This window comes from Adiantum capillus-veneris, chromosome 18, assembly GCF_014529385.1.
Source record: "Adiantum capillus-veneris isolate H3 chromosome 18, ASM1452938v2, whole genome shotgun sequence".
NCBI classification, from domain to species: Eukaryota; Viridiplantae; Streptophyta; class Polypodiopsida; order Polypodiales; family Pteridaceae; genus Adiantum; species Adiantum capillus-veneris.
In genome coordinates this window covers 70,506,577-70,529,559 of record NC_140948.1, presented here as the reverse complement: position 1 = coordinate 70,529,559, position 22,983 = coordinate 70,506,577, and the positions used below count along the sequence as shown (strand labels likewise).

At 40.0% G+C, this 22,983-nt stretch overlaps 1 protein-coding gene across 1 annotated transcript; it reads right to left on the bottom strand.

Moving 5' to 3' along the window:
• Nucleotides 1-1,794: 1,794 nt before the first annotated feature.
• LOC147435849 (NDR1/HIN1-like protein 6) lies at nt 1,795-2,670 on the bottom strand. The gene has a single exon (XM_086487795.1). It carries the CDS (start codon nt 2,668-2,670, stop codon nt 1,795-1,797), a length of 876 nt encoding a protein of 291 aa, XP_086343921.1.
• Nucleotides 2,671-22,983: the final 20,313 nt, after the last annotated feature.

Below are 22,983 nucleotides of genomic sequence, written 5' to 3'. Positions count from 1 at the left end.
TAGACACACTCTCATTGTATGAAGTGCAATTTGCAAGAGATCCATCTCCTTCTCTAAGCTAGTAGAGAATCTGAGAGCCTGCACCAACACTCTTGGATATGGAATGCAAATCCAACGAAGATCCATGCTTCAATGCTTAAGCTTGCCATCTTCTCCATCTTCACTACTATGCTATTATGTATGCTAGAAAGAAGAGTGATGATAAGTGAGGAACTATTTCTTTCTCCTACAAATTTTTCTTCTTCCTCTTCCCTACCCTCATTCCCCGCTGGCTCTCTCCACTTTTGAAGGTGTTTGAGGCCTTGGGACTGAGGCTGGGGACGGTTAATGCTTTTTACAAAGTCTATGTTATGCTCGTGATGGATGAAGCTTTCCATATTCATTGCATCACCTAGGTCTCAAGGAACACAAAGATTGTATTGTACCAAGTCTCTCTTGATGGGAGAATCTATAATACAAAAGCTTATTGAAGTGGGGACCGGCTCCACATAAATCTGATCCTCAACTGTTGTCAAGTTCTCTAAACTCTCTCTCTTGCAAACGTATTGTTCATGCCAAGTTAATTAAGTATTATGGTTAAGTTGTTACTGCTAAATAAGTTCACTTTCTATGTTCTCAAAGTAGTCTCACAAAAATGCTCTCTTTATTTCTCCTAATTATGCTATTCTCAAAGTCCATAGGCCATGTCCATTACATACACCATTAACATGGATTGCATTTTCACGAGGTAAGGGAGTTTATTGTCCCAAAATAGCCTGGGGGTTATCTCCATAGCAGGCATAGGATTTGGAATCGGACTCATGTTTGGCATATACCTATTTGGACGGTTGTCCTTCAAGTCTAATAGGAACACATTACACATTATCCCATACTTTGGCCTATAATAGCACTCATGTGTCTCATGGATCGTCCATTTCTTCTCGATGGCACACCATTTAAGTTGTTCTAGTTGAACCATTTGTTGTCTTTGTGGAGTTTTTCACCTATATCTCTCAAAAGCATCTACTCTAAAGGAGGCTAGCTTTCATCTAATTCATTTTCTCAAGCATTTCCTCATATTCTATGATAGACGGCGTTACTACAGGACCCAATTGGGTAGGTATGTTCTTAACTATCCTATCAATTTTAGTATCCGACTCCTAGTCATCCTCTATTTGTTGTAGATTTCATAGTTGTCACCCAGATTGATTGAATAAAGGATATAACATGCTTCCAATGTGTGGCATGTATAGTTTCTTGTTTAGGATTTCTTTTTAAAAACAAAGATACAAGTCTCTCCTTCCCTGGAATTTCCTATCCATGTGACCTAGCTGCCACATATTTTCTCATTTGGCTTATATAGATCCTTAATATTTTACCATGTTTCTATTTGAACGTATAGATCTTGACATAGATCTATTCTACCATATCATGTCTAATTTTAGTCTTCGAGAATGAAGCTACAAATCTTGTAGCAAGCGTCTTAAGATCTGGGGGACGCGCACGTGCGCACGCGCGCGTGCACACACACACACACACACACACACACGAGGAGAAGTTTTAACTCATAGGAACGATCCCATTCAACGTGTCTTGGGAGTGTGTGTGTGTGTGTGTGTGTGTGTGTGGAGACAGAAAGAGCACAATCTTGTAGATAATCTTTTCTCACAAGTTACAAATCATTTTTCTCCAATATAAGTTTTCTGCCCTAATAATTATTCTTTGAGAACTTGGAGAGAAGAATCTTCGAAGATTCTGTGTTTAAATTTGTAGCCGATAAAATTAATGCCATTATTTGATAGTTATAAGAGGACACTATAGTCTGAGGTCCTCGAGCGTGAAGGTGCAGTGCTGAGAGAGGAGGCGCGGTTGAGCTGTACCATTATTCGAGGCAGGGTTGCTCATCTGCACACGACACTCAACCCGAACCTGAGAGTGGCGGGACTTCCATGACCGCACCTTCATTTGCACATAGGCTATGGTGTCGGCCACCAGAAAAATGCTACTTTTCTGCTGTAAGTCCTTCGCAAGCTCTCCTGCTTCCTTTCTATTCACTATCCTATCATCCCCCTTCATCCTCAGTTCAATCTCTGTTGTGCTATGGTGCCCTTGCCTGAAAGCAGGCATGGCGCCTTCAGCTATCACTGCATTCTCGCAGAAGAGCAGAGCATCTGCGCCGTCCTTGTAATAGAACTCGATGTGTCTGTTAGGGTTTTGCGCGCGCAACTTGAAGGTAATGTCTGCGTTGGCGTAGAGGAGGCCGGAAAAGGGGAGTTTCTGGGATGCGATGGCGGGCTGGGAGGAGAGGGTAAGGGTAGTGATGGATGCATTGGTGACAGAGAAGATAGGGAATTGGGGCTGTACGACAAGGAGGAGGATGGCGAGAGCGGCAAGGCTGAAGAGGAGGAAGGAGGAGGCGAGGATGGAGCAGCAGCAGCAGGTGACGAACTGGCAAGCCTCATTGCAGGCGACATCGCGGCCTTTGGGGGGAGGGGAAGAGGGCGCTATGTAGACGAAGGTGTCTTGCTTGTATGTGAAGCGTGGGGCAGGCCCTACAAGTACTTGTGCTTGCTGCGGCTCTTCGTCGGCTGTTTCCTCGTTTGTGTAGTAATCGACACTAGGGTGCGGATGATCGGTGCTGATGGGTATGTCCACGTACACAGAGTCCGAGTCATTTGACGCCTCCGCCATACCCAACTAATAATTTGGCTATACCCAACTAATAATTTGGCTAATTAAGCTTGGAGACTCGGCGTCTACATCCTCAATATTCTTCATTTAACTTGCCCCTTTGGCCAAATCGGGCTTCAAATAAATTTATCCTTCCATTAATCAACTATCAGATTGCCCAACGAAGCTCTCTCAACGTCGTACAGATTGACCCCGATCCATCCCTTATTCAGTACGTTGAAGGTCGAAGCATGGAAAAATCTCACAAGAGCTTAGTGTTCACAATAAGTTTTGGACAAATTCTCACAATAATTCCCACATTGTGACTTACCTCAACATGGGGATTGGGGGGGGGGGGGGGGGGGGGGGGGGGGGGTTCCGTTGCCCCCAATCGTACCTAGTTAGGTACGCGGTGCCTCTCGAGCAGAAACTCATGATGTTATTCATTATTAATGCTACACATTCTTGCAAGTTTCATTTAAAAGAAAATTTGTTTAAGAGTATTTTAAATGTTGTGAATTTGTGTGATCTCGATATGACATTTTCTTGCATCGTTTGTAACCAAAGTAATACACAGTTTTAATGTCGTTTTAAGCTATTACCCATCACACATAGAGTCACTATATCCATTTAGCACTTGAGATAACAAGGTTTGATGTTTTTGCAAGATACAAACAATGGATTATGTAAGAACTTCAACACTCTGCACTCAAAGAAATTCTTGAGACAATAGCAATAAAATGACCGATGAACTCCAAACGTTTTGTGAATATCAACCAAATGCATCAAGCTACATGGTATGAACACAATTGGGGTAACTAAAACGTTGTTTTCTTAGCTCTTGAATTGAATTTTAGATTTTTAAGAAATTTTATATAATAGAAATTTGAAGATAGGATTCAAGTAACAAGATTTATGCAAGTTTGGAGCCCCAAAAAATATGTAGTTTCTTGATTTTGACCTATAGAGTAACTTTGGATCATAAAATTGCACTAAAGTTTTCTCAATTTCACGGGAAGAGCTTTGGAAGGTGAAAATTTGCCTCTCTATCAGCATCTTTCCAATTACAAGTTTTGGTTTATAACTTACAAAGGGCATGGAAGCTAGGCCTTGACATGTGTAGTTTTGTTTTGTGATGGTAATATCCATCACTTTGCATTTACGAACATTGAACACACAATTTCTTTGAAGAGTTATAAGCATTTCATGATATTTTGAAGCAAACAGCTTCAAATTTTGATGAAAATTCCAACTTAGAACTTATCACCTTGAATATCTTAATATAGCAAGTATTTTGATACGGAGCAAAATTGACTATATTGTTTGCCTCATAGGCTACCTAGAGTAGGAGTAAGAGCTAGAAACATTGTTTCTAGCTTCACAAAACAATTGTAAAACCTTGGTAGGAAAGCAGGACACTTGAGTGTCCAATTACAGAACTAGTGTTAATTAACAATTCATAACAAGTGCCCATGGCTTGGTGACACAACCATCATAAGTATTCCAGCGTGCTTGTGCCACCCTCAACCCAATTATAGAGCAGCAACTTACATCTTAGGGTCTATGTCACTATATGCTCATTGCCCAACCTCAACGCCCATGAATTACCCAATGGAAAAGGGGAACATTTCCTATGGAAACACTTAGAAAGTTTGAATCAGACCTCAGTTTCTACAATGGGACTTGCTAGACAACTAGTACAGATTGGGGCCACGATGTAGATGAGGAGAGGAGTCCTCACAATCGCGAAAGAGAGAGAGGGGGGAGGAGGGGCAAGGATCTAATAATCACGTGAAATTTTTGTGATTACCATGTGTTATTATCATATTCACATAATTACATTTTATGTGATCACATTTAAGCCAATCAATGGTGACTTGATAACCCACCAAAAGCTCATCGAGCTATTATTTTTTTCGATGGATCCATTGGGTATGGTAAAAATCCATGAGACTTAGAAGTTGTGTCAGCAGCAGGCGTGCCCAATTTTTGTAAGCGAGCTTATTAAGGAGAATCTACACGCATGCTCGTTGAGGTTTGAGGAAGGAGAGAGAGAGAGAGGGAGAGAGAGAGAGAGAACTGCATTGTGTCAACAAGAGCCCGGGGAGGGGAAGAGAATTTTTTGCCTGCGTGATGGAACAGGTGAAGGCGAGAGAGAGAGAGAGAGAGAGAGAGAGAGAGAGAGAGAGAGAGAGGTGTTGCAGGTGCTTAGTGCGTGGCTAGTAGCTGGCTGGTAACTTGGATGAGGCTGCGGAAGGAAACCAGTAGCAGAGTGGCTAGGAGCTAGCTAGTAACTTGGACGAGGCTGCGGAAGGAAACCAGTAGCAGAGTGGGTAGTAGCTCGCTGGTAACTTGGATGAGGCTACGGAAGGGAACCAGTAGCAGAGTGGGGCCCCAAATGGAATGGGAAAGTGCGAGGAGAAGCAGAGTGGGTGAAGTAGTATGTGTGCCCGCAGGAAATTACAATGACCGCATCGCGCTAGTGAAATACTCCTCTGCGACGAGAATCGAGCAGGGCTACGAGTAGAGATTTTGTTGGCAGTCATAAATGCGGGCACTGAGAGATGGAAAGAGAAATCAATTGTTGCTGAGTGGAAGGTCAACCAATTTTTGTCATCGAGGGCTGATACAAGCGTAGGATAAGGGATGACAGGAGCAGGGATTGGGTGGATGTGATGATGATAGGGTGATGACGGGCACGTGCAGGTCCGCTTTGATGTCAAGCATCAGCATTATGAGGCAAGAGTTCAGAGGCCATGCCAGACTTAAGGAGGGATTTTGTTGTGCAGTGGCACATGGAGATCGCAAGGTCTCTTGCTCTCAATGGTTTGTTTGCACACGTGTGACGATGATGAGGCATTGTTCGAGAGCAGCGCATGCATGAGGAAGAACACTTTTCCTTTTTAATCCTTAGATTCCCAACTTCAGATTCAAGGAATCTCAAGGACGAATTCATGGGTTTTAGTGATTGTGTCAATAGGGCCCCCAATCTCAAACAAACAATAATCCTTTCAAAACATTTCAAAATTTATAGGTGAAGGGTAAGTATAGGAACCTAAAAGCCCCATGAAAATAAAAAGTCATAGGAAATGAAAATTCCATTAAAATGGAAAGTCGGGTTAGAATGATCAACTCATTTATGCTCCCCTATATTGCCTTCACAAGCCCGCTCCTCAAAATAGCCAAATGTAACTAGAAAGAGTTTCTAAAACTTGTTAAAAGATTCTTATGGAGGAACAACACTAAAGTCTTGTCATTGTGGAAATGGGCAAAGTGGAAAGGTATCGCTCGATCGTTGCTCCAAGTTGGCCATGGAATTCTCAACCCTGCGGTTCATGTTGAGGCCCTCTGTGCCAAGTTTGTGGTCTCATTTGCAAAAAAAGACCACCCATGGGATGTCATGACCAAGGATATAGTAGACAAGGCAAAACTCTTCTCTAATGGTGGTCAGTGGAAAGGGCTCAAGGTACATGACAAACTATCTGCCCCTACGTGGTCTACTCTATGTTTGGGTGGCATTACGAGAGAGTTGGTGCAAAAGTGCAAAAGAGCAGCAGCGGTATTGGAAGGGAGCAAATTAACCATTTCTGACTGGTCCCCTTGGCTTTCTAAAGTTGTTGGTGTGATCATGAACCCTTATTGGAGAGAAACTGCTAGAAGGATCAACAATACAGGACTCTAGTGGTTGAGCCACTTCTGGAATAGAAATATCAAGTGTTGGAAATATGTTGACCAGGTGGCAGCCCAGTTTCAAGGAGCACCAAAGGCAATCAAAGCAAGTGGATTAGAGGAGATGACGAGATTTGTAAGTGGCAATTAAGCCAATGCAAAGCCCATAGAGCAGGAAGCTATATGACAGTTGGCAATAATTGAAGCCTGATGATGGACACATTGAACTTACATGAGGTTTGCAGAATCTTGAAGGTAGTTGAAGCAGATAAAGCAGCAAGAGGGAATTTCCATCATCGTCATTAGCTAGGAATTGATTAAACATTATGTTAAGTCTCGATGTCGTTAACGACCCGATTAATCGTGTAAAACGGGAGCTTAAACTCCTAGTTAGTAGATGATCCAAGTGACGGTGTTGCTAACAGCTCATCTTGGCTAAGGATTAAGTTGTACTCAAAGTATCATTCAATTAATTGATGATTACAATGATTGCCAGAGCTGTTAGTGTCTCTTGTTCTCTCTCTTGATACCTCTCACAGCCAAAGGCCCAACGCCTGCTCGGCTCATGTTTCGAACACATATCCCCCGACAACGGGTGAAACCAACACGAAACGAGGTGGGGTGGGAGTTAAAGATGGAGAATTTAGAGCAGATGGTGAAGATGATTGCAGAGTTAAGTGCAAACAGTTTTTATGGATAAGTCAACAGTTCCAAAATTTTTAAAGATGCTTCAATTGGTTCAAGGATCTCTGCTTGAAATGGAGACCGTAAAGAAGAAAAATCAAATGGATGAAGCTTTGGATGCAGCTTTAGATGCGGTATACTACAAGAGGCGAGTCTTTGATGGATAGGATCCAGAAGGTTATCTTGAGTGCTATGAGTTGGAAACCAAGTTAAGAGGCATGCCTGAAGAGTTAATGGTCAGATCTTTTGAGCAGTTAGTGAGTTTAAATTTGAAGGAGCAAATTCAAGAGGTTACCAAAACCTGCAATGATGATTGGGAACTTTTCAAAGAAGCTATTGTACAAGTAAGTTATGAGCATTATGAAAGCTACCAAGACCAGAGTCCAAGTCTACCAAACTACAAAGATATTCAAGGACAAGTACGATCAAAATTAGAAGCTGTGATTGATGAGTGTATTGTACAAGATGCTACCTTCTTACAGGCTAATGATGACGACATAGTTAAAGCTGTGTATGAAAAGCTAGGTTTAGCATATGCCTTGCATGAAGTAGAAGTCTTTGAGGGTGAGGCTCTACAGCCTTGGGATACACATGGTGAATTTTGCAAAGAATCTCACATGCAGGTCAGGATACACAAAATTTTGCAAAGCACATATACATGCAGTACAGGAGGAAAATAAATCAGGGGATCAAAACAACAAAATGGCTAAAGCTTAGGAAGAAAAAGTGCAGGTGAATGAGTGCAGCTATATTCAAGTAAACATGAATGAAGATTTGGCTACAACTGATACTTTTGCTACTGACTCCGGATTAGAGCAAAATTTTTTGAGTACAGATTCTACCATAGAGTTAATTGGAGATACTGATACAAATTTTTCCAAAGAATTTATTAATGATACAGATGTTATAGGTCAAACGAAGGCTGCTGGTGTTGAGAGTAGCAAGACTATGGATCTGGGTATACCAAATTTTTCAAATTTGAATATACCAGATTTTGAGGACTTGGTTAACACTAGTCGTGTAAAAAATTAGCCACTTTTGTGGCTTTTCAAGACTTTTGTAAAAAAATTTCCAACACTATGTTAGTTATCTAAATAGAAACGGTTTTAGGGATTTATGACCAACACTCAATACGAGTTGATAAAAAATAGTACAAAGCTAAATTAAGGTCTAAAGGTGTCTTTACATTGCCATCTTCTACGACTAATTTGTGTGGATGGACTAATTTTTTTTATTTTCTTTTGAAAGTAAATCAAATCATTGTTAAACAGACCCAAACTTCTTTGAAAAAACCCTCAATAGGTATATGATAGATGTACCAAGCTTTTATAACCCATATACAAAGAGTGCCGAATTTTTTTACTTCTCCAAGTTAAGTAGTGATGTGTAAATTTACGTAAAATTTGCTAATTTTAGAAAAGATTTTTTTTGAGATTTTTATGAAAATTTTGTGTACTTAGAAACCTTTTTCATATCTTGAACCCATAATTAAGAAGTTTTATGAAATTTTGATGTCATATACAAAAGTTATGTTTCATTTACTAGAATTATGATGTGAGCCATTTTTGTGGCTTCGGCCAGTTTTGTGGCTCATTACAAGTCTAGTGTTAAGCAAGAATATGTGCTTGAAGATCTAGAAAATGTTGAATCAGAGGGGGTGCAGACTCCTTCATTGACAAGTTGTTGTGAAGCCAAAAATTGGTCTTGAATGTGATGATGATGAATCAAAGGGGGTGCAGACTCCTGCTTTGACAACTTTCTCTGACCTAGAGCTACCGATCTAGCAGATTGATCCTGAATTTGCTGGTGATTTAGAGGGGAATCAAAGTTATTCTCTATCAAGAACTTGTGACATAGGGCTCACACTATGGCAGAATGATCATGAACTTGATGATGCTGATTCAGAGGGGGTGCATAGTGAAGTGCAATCTCTTGGTGTGGAATATGATTGGTTTCATTGTGTTGATGATAAAGACAGGACAATAGATGAAATTTTCAATGTGCATGTTGAACTTTGTATTTTACAGAAGTGCAAAGATATTTGGATGAGGGTGAAAGACTTGCAGATCAATTTACAACATATGTATTTAGTATGCATGTCATATGTGGAGATCTTAGTTTACAACAGCCTGAGATGTGCAAGATGGAGGAACCTTTTAAAGCGGTTGACCTAGACCGTATGTGCTTACTATACGAAGCTTTGGAAGGGTTCTCAAATACAAATGCTAAGGATGTCAATCGATATAGATTCATGTGTGAGAAAGTTTGTTCAGATGTAGCTAATGATGACCTTATACATTTGTTGGATGATGCTCTACTTGATTTTGAGCCTCTACAAGATAGAGAATTTTTTTCTGATGCATCGTGCGAGCTTAATGAAGAGGATTTTTCCAGAGACTTGATGTATTCAGATATGCATGATTGGGATTCCAATACTAGTGAGAGTGAAGGTCAATGCTTTTACCTGTGATTGATGATCGACGAATGGATCATCGAGTTGCACAGGGGATATGGCAGTATCTAGTGTTACTTGATGATATATGGGATATGATGTTTTGAGCTATCTTTTGACCCCGAAGGTGACAGATATATGCATGGTGACCCGGGGAAATTGATTTTTATGCCATATGATCTAGGCGGTTTTCATGAAGATTTGTGGGCTGATTTTTGTTTATGCTCTACTAATTCGAAATTCTTCTATTCTCCCTATGATCTTGGAGGATGGTGAATTTTTTTTTAAGGAATGCTTACAGTGGGGCAAATGATTGGTTTCCCATTTGATCCCGCGGGGCTATTGAAGTGCAAGTTGTAGATTTGAAAAGTACTAGTTATCTGTTGTAGCAGGTTGCATGGTACAAGGTTTTGGTTTCTAGATTATTCTAAGTCAGTAGAGTTTTTGGTTATGTGTTTAGTAAGATTACATGGTTGGCTTCTAGTTGACTTCTTTGGACAATTGATGAAGTATCTTCACATCTTTTGAGTTGGTTTTGCTACCAGAACTTAAAGTAAAGGACTTGATGGCCATTCCATGTGCAGACAGAGTAATGCATACTTGAGCTTGACAAGGTTTCCTTAAGAGATCTGAATGGTCAAGCCGTGTGCATAATTAACTGGAGCACTTGAGTCTGGCAGGGTTCACTATAAAGGGTTTCCATAATTGAATGCTTTGGAGATACGACCGATACTATTCAAAGATTTACGATGGATAGCTACCTAATGATTAAGCTAGAACATTAATGATAGGGTATAAGCCTGATATTAGTTTTCATATGTTTACCACTTACGTGAGTCTCATGATGGCAAAGAGCTTAAGGTACTTGTAGCAGATGAAGATTGAAGTGTAGTTGGCACAAACCAAAGGCTGTGCAGGATCAGAGGGGGTGGATGTCTTGCATGCTAAGAAAGATTCCAAAAAAATGCACGTCAAGTTTATTTAAAGCTTACCTTAACTAATGGACAGTGTTCATTGCTTGCTAGCAAGCTAGTTTACGATTAATATATGCCAAATACGGCTTTAAAGGGCGAATAGATGCCTTAATGATGCTAAAAAAGAGTATGCTTGAAGTGAGCATCGAGGGGATATTATGATCTAGAACCGCAGTGCTTGAAGTGCTCTACCAGCCTATCTTTACGGCTCGTCGATTGGAGCTACGGTGCAAAAAGTTATGGCAGGTTGAAGTTTAAGTTGATGTAGATCCATACCGGATTGGGAAACTATAGCTGAGGGGACATAATTTAAATGAATTCAGGGGATTGAAGTGCTCACTTCGTGGAGCGCGTTGGTCTTTTCAGATCAGTGATCGGAGTTACGGTTGCCAAGATATTGGCCGTTAAAGATTCACTGGGGGCCGGTTCCGTACCGGTCTTGGCTCGCTTGGTTGGTGTGCCATCTATGTTTTTTGTTGCTTGACACTAGTTGAGAGGGTAGTACTCAGTATATGGGATTAGCAAGAAGTGAATGTGCATCAATCGAAACCCGTGTCAAAAAGGTGTAACCTGTGTGTCAGTTCTCAACTGCGTGCTAGCAGATGTTTTGGTGCTAGTCTGTTGTCGTTGTTCCAAACCATGCTGGTGTCTTTAACGGAATGTGAAGGGAAGGCCATTGATTCAAATGAAATCACTTATACTTGCATCTAGCAGGTTTGTGGCACTAGTCAAGACCTTGTACGGGCATCAAAACTCACGTTGATATTGTTAGTTGATGGCTACTGAAGAAATATGTTGTGCTTGGCATTGTGGCGGTGCCGCCCAATGAAGCATTAGGGTCGTCCGCCCGAAGTCCTAATCAATGGCTGCCCAGTTGATATGTATGCCAAATGGGATGCCCCTTTAAGGGACATCCACCCAAGTTAAAGAGTGGTCGCCACTTAAGGGTTTTTTTTAGTATGTAAAGAAAGGCATGGCATGGCGTTCAACAGCAGAGCGGGTAGAGTGCAGGAGGGAGAAGCGAGCTTGCGCAGGGATGGGGAGAGCTCGATTGAGCAGGGTAAAGAAGCGAGATTGGTCGAGCATGCCATGAAGCCGCTATTTGGTATTGCTCTCACTTAATTCTACACTGGTCAAGACCGGCCTTGCCATGTCATCTAACACCCTTTCCCGCGCCTAGCAACGACGGCGCCGTCATTGCTTAGGAGGGGAAGGGGTTATTTTTAAAGGGAGGTTTTTAGGGTATAAAAAGAAGGAGTTGAAAACGTAAGTTTGTGGGAGAAGTGTGATGGCAAAGGAGGAAGGGAGACAGCGGGGGGAGCTCGGAAGGAGGAAGGTGAGGCAAGCTCGCTCTCTCGCTCTTGTCCTCGGCTACCAAAGCAAGGAGGATTGCATAAACAAAGAAAGGTCTCTCTCTTTCGAGTTGAAAAAAAAATCAAAGGATCTCTCGCTCGCTCTTTCTCGTTCTTGGTGAGTAAGGGCAGACAAAGAGGGAGAAAAACGAGAGGTGAAGCAAAGCAAAGGGCTCTCTCTCACTCTCGAGCATAAGCAAGGGGAAGAGGGGAGCAAGAAGCCGCTCTTTTTCTCGCTCTCATGCATAAGCAAGGAGCGTGAGAGGAGGGAAAGCAACTCCAAGGCTTGCAAGGTACGAGGAAAGAAGAATTGAATCGGAGTACCAAAGGCAATTGGAGCAAGTGGATTTGAGGAGATAGCGAAATTTGTGTGCGGCAATTAAGCCAATGCAAAGCACATAGAGCAGGAAGTTGCAAGATAGTTGGCAATAATTGAAGCATGATGATCGACACAGTGAACTTACATGAGGTTTGTAAAATCTTGAAGGTAGTTGAAGCAGATAAAGTGACAGGAGGGAATTTCCATCACTGTCATCAGCTAGAAATTGATTAAACATTATGTTAAGTCTCGATGTCGTTAACGGCCCGATTCATCGTGTAAAACGGGAGCTTAAACTCCTAGCTAGCACATGATCCAAGTGACGGTGTTGTTAACAGCTCATCTTGGCTAAGGATTAAGTTGTACTCAAAGTATCATTCAATTAATTGATGATTACAATGATTGCCAGAGCTGTTAGTGTCTCTTGTTCTCTCTCTTGATACCTCTCATAGCCAGAGGCCCAACGCTTGCCCGCTTCACGTTTCAAACGCATATCCCCCGAGAGCGGGTATACCTGTTTCGCTAGAGCACCAAAACTGAGACTTGAGATCTGAGTTTATGGTGCTCTCGGATTATTTTTTTACCCTATCGGCGTCGCTTTGGGCGTCCTTATGAGCGTAGCTATGCAACAAATAATATAGAGACGCCCATAGGGATGCTCATAACCGTGCACATAGCGCTATGTGTCGTGGATTTTCACATTTGAGGTCGCAGTTAGCATTGCTAATATGAAGAACCTCTTGGAGAGGGAGAGGGAGAGAGAGATAGACACACACACACACACACACACACACACACACACACACACACACACACACACACACACACACACACACACACACACACAGATTGAATGACCATACATGTATGCATGTTGAGTGTTAATTTATTTAAATATCCACAAAGCAACAAAGGTTTGAATGTTTTTGAGCGACTGAACTAGTTGTGAGTGAGTTATTTTTCCTTAAAATCCAAAGAGTGTTTCAAATGCATAGATAGCCAAGAAGAGGCTTAAAATGATTTTAATTTATGAGGTGTGCAACCAATTATAAAGCAAAGCAAAAAATTGTGGATTATGTGGGAGCACTCTCAGTTTGTGTAGAAATAGAGTTAGAGAAGCAAGTCCAACTTAATGTATCGGTCAATCCAGATCTCAAAGACTCTCTATTCAGTGATCCTGCCAGTGCATACATCCTGTAAAGGCTGAATATCAAGCTTATAGTTACAATCTAAAAAATATGAGATGTGGAGAGACGATTGGGAAAATTACAATTCATGATGTGAGATTCAAATATCTAGAGGATTTAGAGTGACAAAACTTTCTTGTCACTTTGGGTTGCATGCTATTATGAGCCTTGTGCATGTGAATGCTTGTGAAAATGTATTCTCAATTAAGCAGTCTATATTGATGGTGATTTTTGTCTTTGTTATCACCGTCAAACACTTTGTGCAATGCATCCACATACTTTATTTGCATATATATATGTGTGTGTGTGTGTGTGTGTGTGTGTGTGTAGCAGTTCTAAATATGTATATATATATGTGTGTGTGTGTGTGTGTGTGTAGCAGTTCTATATATATATATATATATATATATATATATACGCAAACGAACACTACCTGTTCACAGACCAACAATTCTAGGAAAAGACGATGGATCTGTACAATAATTTCTTTGCAGTTGAAAGCTCCTATTGTACAAAAAGTTTTAGTTATTTAGAAGCTGAGATATCCCATAAAAAAAGCTCTATCTAAGTATTTCTCGACTTTCAAAATATAAACCAGAGCCTATTTTATGAATTTTGAGCCGGTTCAGTCATATTTACTGCCATTGTCAAAAGTACCTCCGTCCTTATGTCATGTCCGACATACTTTTAGCAAAGCCCATTACAAACTTCATTTTATACCACATTACCATAAACTACTCAATCCTTCCCTTTCTTTTTTATTAAGGAAAAGTAATAGTCTAAGTATTTTTTGTAAAAAAAGACTATATATGTGTATTGATAGTGTATGCCTCCGAGTGACGATTCTAAAAACACAACTGCCAGGCAAGTTTAAGTAAAAAAGCGTTACACAGAGCCAGCATAGAAGTAGACAGAGAAAAAGTTGAAGTAAGGCTAACAAGCCAGGACCACCTAAAGCACAGTGGACAAAATCTGTTACACTAACGAGAACCTATTAAACCATCAACCCTAAAAACTTTTCCTTGTATCCATGTCAAGCGGGTAGGTGAAACTCTTCCTACAAACTCAAGTGAGATAAAGAAAGAGAAAATAATGGCAAGCTTAATTTATTGTAAAGCCGAGGGTCCAAACTAAAACACAGCAAGCAGTAACCAGTCAACAAAGTGAATAGGTGGCGAGCCACACAAAAACAACTGTCAGTAATCTTATAGGTAGGTGATGTAAGAAGGTACAAGATAATACATAAAAATGTAAAAAAATATACTACATCAATTGGGTATGTGATGCTACTCAATATTTATACATCATTTTAAGATAAGGCAACACTTTTGAAACCAGTACTCAGTATGACAGTGAACTCACAGTTATCTCAAAAGATTTAGTGAAACAGACCCCGGAACTGAGCAAAATTTCGATCTAAAGTCTGTCCACTTATCCAGAGTACCTCAAACCAAGAGTTTTACTACTTACCCAAGTATCTTATCAGTCATATAAGACCATCCCAACACAATGTCTTGAAGTTTTTCTAAAGGGGAGTTTCTGACACTCTTCAGAGACATGCAGTACCTCAGTCTCCAGCACATACTTACTATTGAGTAATTATTTTACAAAAATCAGCATCAGCAGCACACAGACACTCACAACCTCCCATCCATCATAAAGCCATCCAATACTCAATAGATTAAAAACCATACAGTACGCTAGTCTCGAGGTCTAGCAGCTCTTAGCAACATGAAAATTTCCCAATCTCTTCCAGTAAACCATCACAAACCAGTTTCCCAGAACGAGGAGTTTAACAAAAAATCAGTCTAATTAATGGTGCTTCAAACATTACACTTTACCAAAATTTTAAGCACCTTCATCTTAGCCAAAGAGTCCAGCTCTCAGTATTTTTTAAAGCTTCAAGAGAGAAAAAAATTTAGTTAACCTGTAGATTAGGAGACGAAGATGATTCCACCACCTCCTTCTCAATTTTTTTCGGCATGTTGAAGTCACAATAGTAAACCAGTTTTGAATGCACAGGCAGACGATTACAGAGCACGATGCTAAGTGAGTAAGAGTTCTCGCCTTAAGAGGTTTTTATAGATGCTAATGCAAATCCGAATAGCAGACAGGACCTAGAATAGGCCAGTTTTTCCCGCCATTAAGGGCCCCATTCCCAAGGATTTTACCCAGCGCAAGATCTGGAGGATACAAGCCTGCATGGAGACACACCCTATACTGTATTTGCTTGCAAACCCTCTTTCAAGTACGCAGACGGTAGCATGCGATAGGAAATAAGAAAAGTTAATGCAGAGGAAAAACGCTACAGAGATGTCATATAATTTTAAGGTACTATGTAAAGAAATATCTATGTTCAATGCAAAGACAAGAGGAAATATCCCAAAGAAACCTTTTTTAATATGGCAGAAGATAATAATCTTTTTGCATGGTCGATACACAGTCCATTATTCTTTACGAGTTATTGCCCCTAGCCCTGGGTGGTCATACACAACCAGTTACCCATAAGATCGAAACATCCAATGAGCCTATATCAGAAAGCTTATCCACTTGGGAAAATTATGAAAGTATACACACGCCGATCACAAAGTTGAGAGTTAACCTACTTAGAGAAGTCAATTAGTTTGGGTAATTCGTACTAGTACCTATTTGGTCCAGGAATCAAAAGTGGGTCTATAAAAGACGATTTTTTTTTTTAACGGAATCGATTGTATAGTATTAGTCTTGAGTAACTTTCAGACCTCCATCTTGCTCTATCATCAGGAGTGTCATACACATTATATGTTATGGCTTATAGACAAGAACAAGTTTTTGCCATAGCAATAGCACATCTTCAGCAGTCAAGTGAATCTACTATAAGAACCACACTACTCCATTATGAGCGTCATTTATATCCGCAATTAGGAACATTTGTTACCCAAACTAAGTGGTGGACATATCAGGACCGAGTGACGTGTGTGACCCTTTGGGGTCGAGAGCATTTTAGGACCGAGTGACACGTGTGACCCTTTGGGGTCCAGAGCATTTTAGGAACAATATCCCTCTGGCCATGGTAATTGGCTTCATTATTATGTAGAACATTCAATGAAGCAAGGGTTTTCAGAGCGGTTATACTTGCTAGCCCAGTTTCCTCCTCACCATTAGATTTTTTGTATCACAGTTATGGACAACCCCTAAGAGGATACTTGAATAGTACACCACGCACTAGGGAGTATGGAGTAGTCTTGGTGACCCGTATCCTACCTTTAGCCAAGCGTCTAAACACATGTTATTACTGTGACAACTGTTTTTTTGATCATGTAATGGGCGGCTTAATAGAGATGTAGAGGAAAAAAAAAGGGGTCTCTTCTTTTTAAAAAAAGGCCTGCCATGCTTTTTCTTGTCCAATTTAAGCGGTGAATCATGTGAAAGGACTCATGTAATTGTGTGTGTGTGTGTGTGTGTGTGTGTGTGTGTGTGTGTGTGTGTGTGTGTGTGTGTGTGTGTGTGTGTGTGCCCACCCATTCCCAAGCACCATATTCTATGAGGTAGTAGACCCCATAGAGTAGGGGTCTACTACCTCAAGAAACGTTTTTATTAATTTGAGATATTGGATGATGTGATAAAACTTATTCTGTTTGAAAGAGACTAATCAAATTCTGTAACTCAAACTTCAGCAGGTCCAGTTGTGTTTTTGTAAAGAATTGCAGATACACGCAATGAGGTCTTTTCTAGAAAACCCATTATTAATGAACTTGGTAATCAGAGTATTGATTTCTTCATATGCTACAAAACTGTCTGACGAGGCATACACTATAAGAAAAAGCATTCCTAGAAAGGTGCGTAAAGAATTTTTTAAGGGTCTATTGCTTTTTCTTTTTGTAAATTCTGAGGATACAAGCTTGAGATTTTCTCGTTTCCAAAAGAAGCGAGTATAAAAATTACCCAAGAATGGGGGAGTCAGAGTAAACTCAATATTTAGGAAATGAGTCCCAGAAATGATCCATTTATCATGCCATAATACTCTATCAGAGACTGTAGGTTCAATATTAAGACAAGGTGGATATATATCTTTGAGAGTAACCTCGAACAAGAGATTGTTAAGGCTACATAGGTCATCCATAAACCCAAACGAATGCTCAAAGTGTGTGAGTAACGAAGCACTAGCTCGGTTACTTAATATTTTTAAGAGCCATTGGTATTCAAAGTGACAAAGATAGAGATTACACATAATCAGAGAGCACAAAAATCCCACTAGGATCCCTAAAACAATTTTGTAGCAGGTAGCACCTACTTGGATAGAGCAATTATTAAGGAGCCAAAAGATATATTTATATAAATCATCCTCTTTAAAGATGAAAGGTGAAGATTTATTAGATTCTTTTACCCAACCTTTATTCATCTTTAGTGAGATACATGTATACCCTAGTTTCCTTCTGTGAGAAAAGCCTATCTTTATAAGAATAGATAAAGTATCAAAAAGCCCATACGGTCCTTTTAGAGGGATATTCTCATAGCATTGTGTTATGTCTGCCATAAAGATAGAGAAAATTTTTTCTAGGAGGTTGATAGAAACCTGAGCAGCGTTTTTTATGACCGAAAATGGGCAACAATCTATATTTTTGAATCGTTTGAGATCATTATGCTTGATGGCACAGATTGCTTCAATTTCTAACATAATAAAATTTAAGCAGTAGGTGATGTCATTCGTAATACAAGAAAATAGACTATTGGATGCGTCAGAAATCCATCTAAATTTATGCTTATGATTTTTATAAGCTGGGAAGAGTACAGGAATTTTCAGAGAGTTAGGACAATAACCAAGTCCTAATAACTCATTATTTAATAGTGTAGCCGTACTAAGTGGAGAGGTATCAAGTTTAAAAGAATCCTTACTATTGAGTCTGGAATAGGCAAACTCAAATGCTAATCTTTTACATATAAAGGAAGCAGTATTCGAGTCTCCTTAACATCAAAAATACAAGTCTTAATTTTAGGAGTAAGCCAGGTAGTATCAGTACTTAGCCATACTTGCGGCATAAGACTGATCTTTTTCCAGAAAAATAGTTTGAGTGTTGAGGTAAGTAGAATGTGAACATCCACGTCCAGTTGGAGTTTTAAGGCCAAGTTGGCCAGGCATTCAAGTAGAGCCAATAAGGCAATCTGAGAATTTAGTGGAAAAGGAGGAATATGATTCAAGCCTTTACTCAAGAGGCTCCTTACAGGAGGATCACATATGATTTCTAAGCTCGAAGTACAAACATGTAATCCAAAGTTAGTGAAAATCTTACAAAACTTTGGATATAGGTGACAAGAGCAAATAGGAACCACTTCATTATGGAGGAAATCATTTGAATAAAAAAGATTTTTGATAGGCGGCAAGTATTTCCATCCAAACATCACATCATTAAGTAATAGATTTGATCCAAACACATGTCCAAAACATTCTGTAAACATAGCTTGGGGAGCAAAGAAATCCAAAATTTTGCTAGTAAACAAGCAATGTGAAATTATTCTATTACAAGCTTCTTCCTTTGGAGGTAGGTAAAGTCTGCCACCATAGGCGTTCCTTCATACGTGCACATTACATATCCAAAAGATTTTTGATTGGTAGGTTTTTTCCCCGTCCTCTAACATAAGTTCTACCTTTCCCTCTCCCAAAAATAGAATCACTCGAGGAGGGAGTTAAGAAAGAGGTGTAAGAAGAAAACGGAGAGACAAGAGTGTTAGGGAATTTGGAAACTTGAGTTTCATCATCATCAATACTCAGCTTGATTCGCCCAACCACGCTCTTGATTCGTTTAAAGCCCCCATAAGTGGCTAGCAGTGTGCCACACCCATTAGAACCAAGCTCTTCAAGTGTGTCACAATAATCGCTCTATACTAAATAAAGGCGATTTGAGCTAAGACCAGATCCTTAGCTTCTCCACCAAGCCACAAGAAAAAGTGGGAAAGGTGAAACTCTTTTGCTTTCTCAGGAAAGATACTAGCCAGATTGTTGAGGGCGTACCAAATAGCATGGTCAAACCAAATGATTCTTCACTCACATGCAGCTTTAGGGTCTAAAAATCTGCATGCACACTTAAGGTAAGGTCTGAACACATTCCACACTATTTCAGTGTAGTAATCCACATTATTTTTACTAAAGGTCATCACACCTTTGGTTCTTGCATATAATCTTGTATTCGAACTACATTTTTATCATCAAGGAAATTCATATTGAACGGAGCTTTAATCAGATCTCCTTTATCCAAAAGCTGAATCCCTTTAAGAACTTTGAGTTTGCATTCTTCAATAGTGGTTGGTGCCAGGTTGGCAAGTAAGACCCAAGTTTCCATAGAAATGGGTGCAAGAAACCCTTTATTTGGGAACATCCAAAGCCTGTGGTCTACCCCCAAGGATTCTACTTCAATCTGTCGTGATGGTAAAAAAAGAAAGTCCCTAGAGACTTTTGGCACCATATCTAAAAGTGAAGCTTCACTAAGTGAACAAAGGTCCTTCTGAAATTCTTTTGCAGCTTCCAATGCAGCTGCATCACTACAAAAGAGGCTGTTAGGTGGAGGGACAATCAGAGTAGAGGGAACCATAACAAAGATGGACTAAGCCCACAAAATCTTCTAAGAAGATTGGATAGTTCAGAGCTTTTAGAAGAGAATGATGCTAAGTCCTGAATGTGGGCTTTGGAAAGACCAACCAAATTAGAAGTAAATTCCAGCAGAAGATTGATACCATCAGATTTATTCTTAATGAGGAGAGCGAGAACCTTCACCCATTGGTTAAACGAAATAATCTGGACAAGAGACAACCTTGAATCCTTCGAGGCATCAAAAATTAAGATAGAGGCTTCGCTATCTTGTATACATTTCAACACAAGTAGAGAAGCAAAGAAAAGGGGTTCCATAGGAAGAGCGAGCCCTTGGGAAAGGGAAATAATCTGCAAATATTTCAATAACATTAGTTAGATTACCGCAATGTGGAAGATCTGAGTAGACCTAAAGAACTTATACATAGTGCTACTTATTTTTTAGTTTTATAGCCCTATGCAGATAAGGCCTAATCCTAAGAAAGATAATAGAAAATGTGCTTTCTATCTCTTTAGCAAGTTGTAACTTCTCCGAAATCAAAGCTCTTTTGTCTAGGTCAGAACATACTGAGGCGGTCCGGGGCGGGCAACAAGAGAGGCAACCTCTAAACACCCCTCAAGGCTCTCGTGCTACTCAATTGGGGTTGGGGCAACCACAAGCACAACACAACAACCAACCCACAGCTAAACCCAAACAAGATAGGGGCACCACCTAGTTAGAGAGCGAACTAAGACGCAAAAGAGGAGAATCCCTTAGCAATACAAGCAAGAAGGAAGGGTATACTATCACTAATTTAAATGCTACAAATACACACACCAAACACACAAGAAAGAGAGAGATCTTTGTGCAAGAATTTATCTTCAATTTTAATGATTGACGTGGGTGTATGAACAACTTGCAGGAGAGTCAAGAGACACGATTAAGTTTGATGATGTTGCAAACTACACATTATCTTAGGGTTATGGGAGACCTCTCACCATACAACCCTCTTATAATGTTTTCCCAAGCAACAAAAAAAAACACAAGAGCTCTTGAGTCACATACAAGCAGATACTACAAAAGAATCTCAAAATGAAAACGTGTCACCTTAAACCAAACGAGATGAGGTTACCAAGCATAAATTGGAGAGACTCAAGAGAGTTTTGATCGGCGATTTGCACCCAACTTATTGATTAAATTGATGCACAAGAGTAAGTACAACTTTGATTGGAAGTTATGAATCACTCACTCCCTTGCAATGTTACAACTAGCTCAAAGAAGCTTTCCTATACACCACATGTAATGGTGCATAGAGAGCTCACTCTCACTCCCTAAAACTAAGATGGTGAATGGCACGCTCAAAGTAGTGAGCAATAGTGTAGGGATCCTTTCCATTTACAAAGGGAGAAGGGCTCTATTTATAGGTGAGCAGAGCCCTAATTAGGATTATACCTAATCAACATTTTCATAGAAAATCATGTTTATGAAATTTTTTATATGTTCTTATGAGAGTGGGGCTCTCTTGTCTCTTGAGTCACATGGATGTGGGCTCAAGAGGAGATAATTATTGAGATGAAATAGAGAAGATTCTAGAGAGGTGAGTGATTTTTTGTGTGAGGTTGCCTACTTCACGGTAGAGTAGAGTGGGTGCAATTTACAAAAAAAGGTTAGCAGTTAGTGTTAGTAGTTTGAAGTTAGTAGGATGGGGTAAAATTACATGGCATATGCACTCAAGGTGCATTATATGATTTATACAATGATTAAAAGTAAGAGAAGAATGAGAATATACACAATTTGGTGGAAACCACAAGATGTAAATGAAATTTTTCACCTTCTCCTCCAGTGAATGAAGCGGTTGTAGAACTTTGTCGGTGCAGTTCTTGTGACCATGGGGAAGTTGAATTCTCCATGATCAAACTCCCCCTTTTGCAGGCTAGAGAATAGTTATTTGTTGATTTTTTCTCTTTTATGAAAGGATGAAGAGGTTATGGTAATATGAATTTGATTCTAGAGATAAATTGAGCTATATGTGTGTAGAGATGATAATCTTTTGAGCCATGGAGTAAGGAGAGATAGAAATGGTGAAGAAGATGAAGTACTCCATGAACGTTGCAGGTTTGAGTGAGGGATGGAGAGGAATGAGTGTATGTGTGTGGAAGTGGGAAAGGAGGTGAGAGAAGACTATGGGTTACTTTGTGAGAAAAGTGGGCAGACTGGGGTCCACTCAAATAATCGTAGCTCACCGGTTGTTGCTCCAAAAATCACTAAAATGTTTGAGGTGATTATTCAGCTTTTGTTCCACATTTTCTCTTTTGACCACCGCTCCAAATTCGGAGTGGAGATGGGTGCCAAAAATCTCACCAAAAAGCCTGTTTTTTATGCCTACAAAAGTCTTTTAGTGGCCCCCTTCTTTGTTGAATTCACTACAAGAGGTTGTGTGCTCTTGTGACGCTGTTAGCAACGGAAATACACTGGGTTAACCCCCGGCGTCGCTAGTAGCGTCGCTACGAGAGCGTCGCTATAGGCGTCGCTATATAGAGACGCTCATAGCGACGCTCATAGTGACGCATATTGCGACGTTTACACAGAAGACTATAGCGATGCTCATCGCGATGCTATAGAGCCATAAATAGCGACGGTTATACACCTCCTGAGAGAATTTTTTTTGGTGACAAGGCATTCAATGGCCTGCCACCTATCAACCATATTGTACTTGATTCACTTTTTAAAAAAAGTGCAAGGGTAGATAATAGACCCAAAATAGTCACCCACAAGACGCATTGTTTGCAAAATTGACAAGCGTAAAATGGACAATTGTACACATCATAGGCAAAATGAATTGATTGGCAAATGTAATAATGACAATTGTACAACATCATAGGCGTAAAGAATTGATTGGCAAAAGGAACTGCGGTGACAAATGTAATAATATACATGGTTCAAAAAGACGTATAAAATCCGTCTCATGATACATAAGCTATGAGAAACCCTAAACTAATGCTATCTAGCTACGGCTAAACTGACGTCGTCTAGTCATACGTCTCGTCGCGTCCAAGCGGCGTATCTGTCGGATTCTGCAAAAAAAGACAATAAGACAGCTTTCAGTAAGTATAAACATATAACGACATTTATAAAACAATACAAAAAATAAAAAA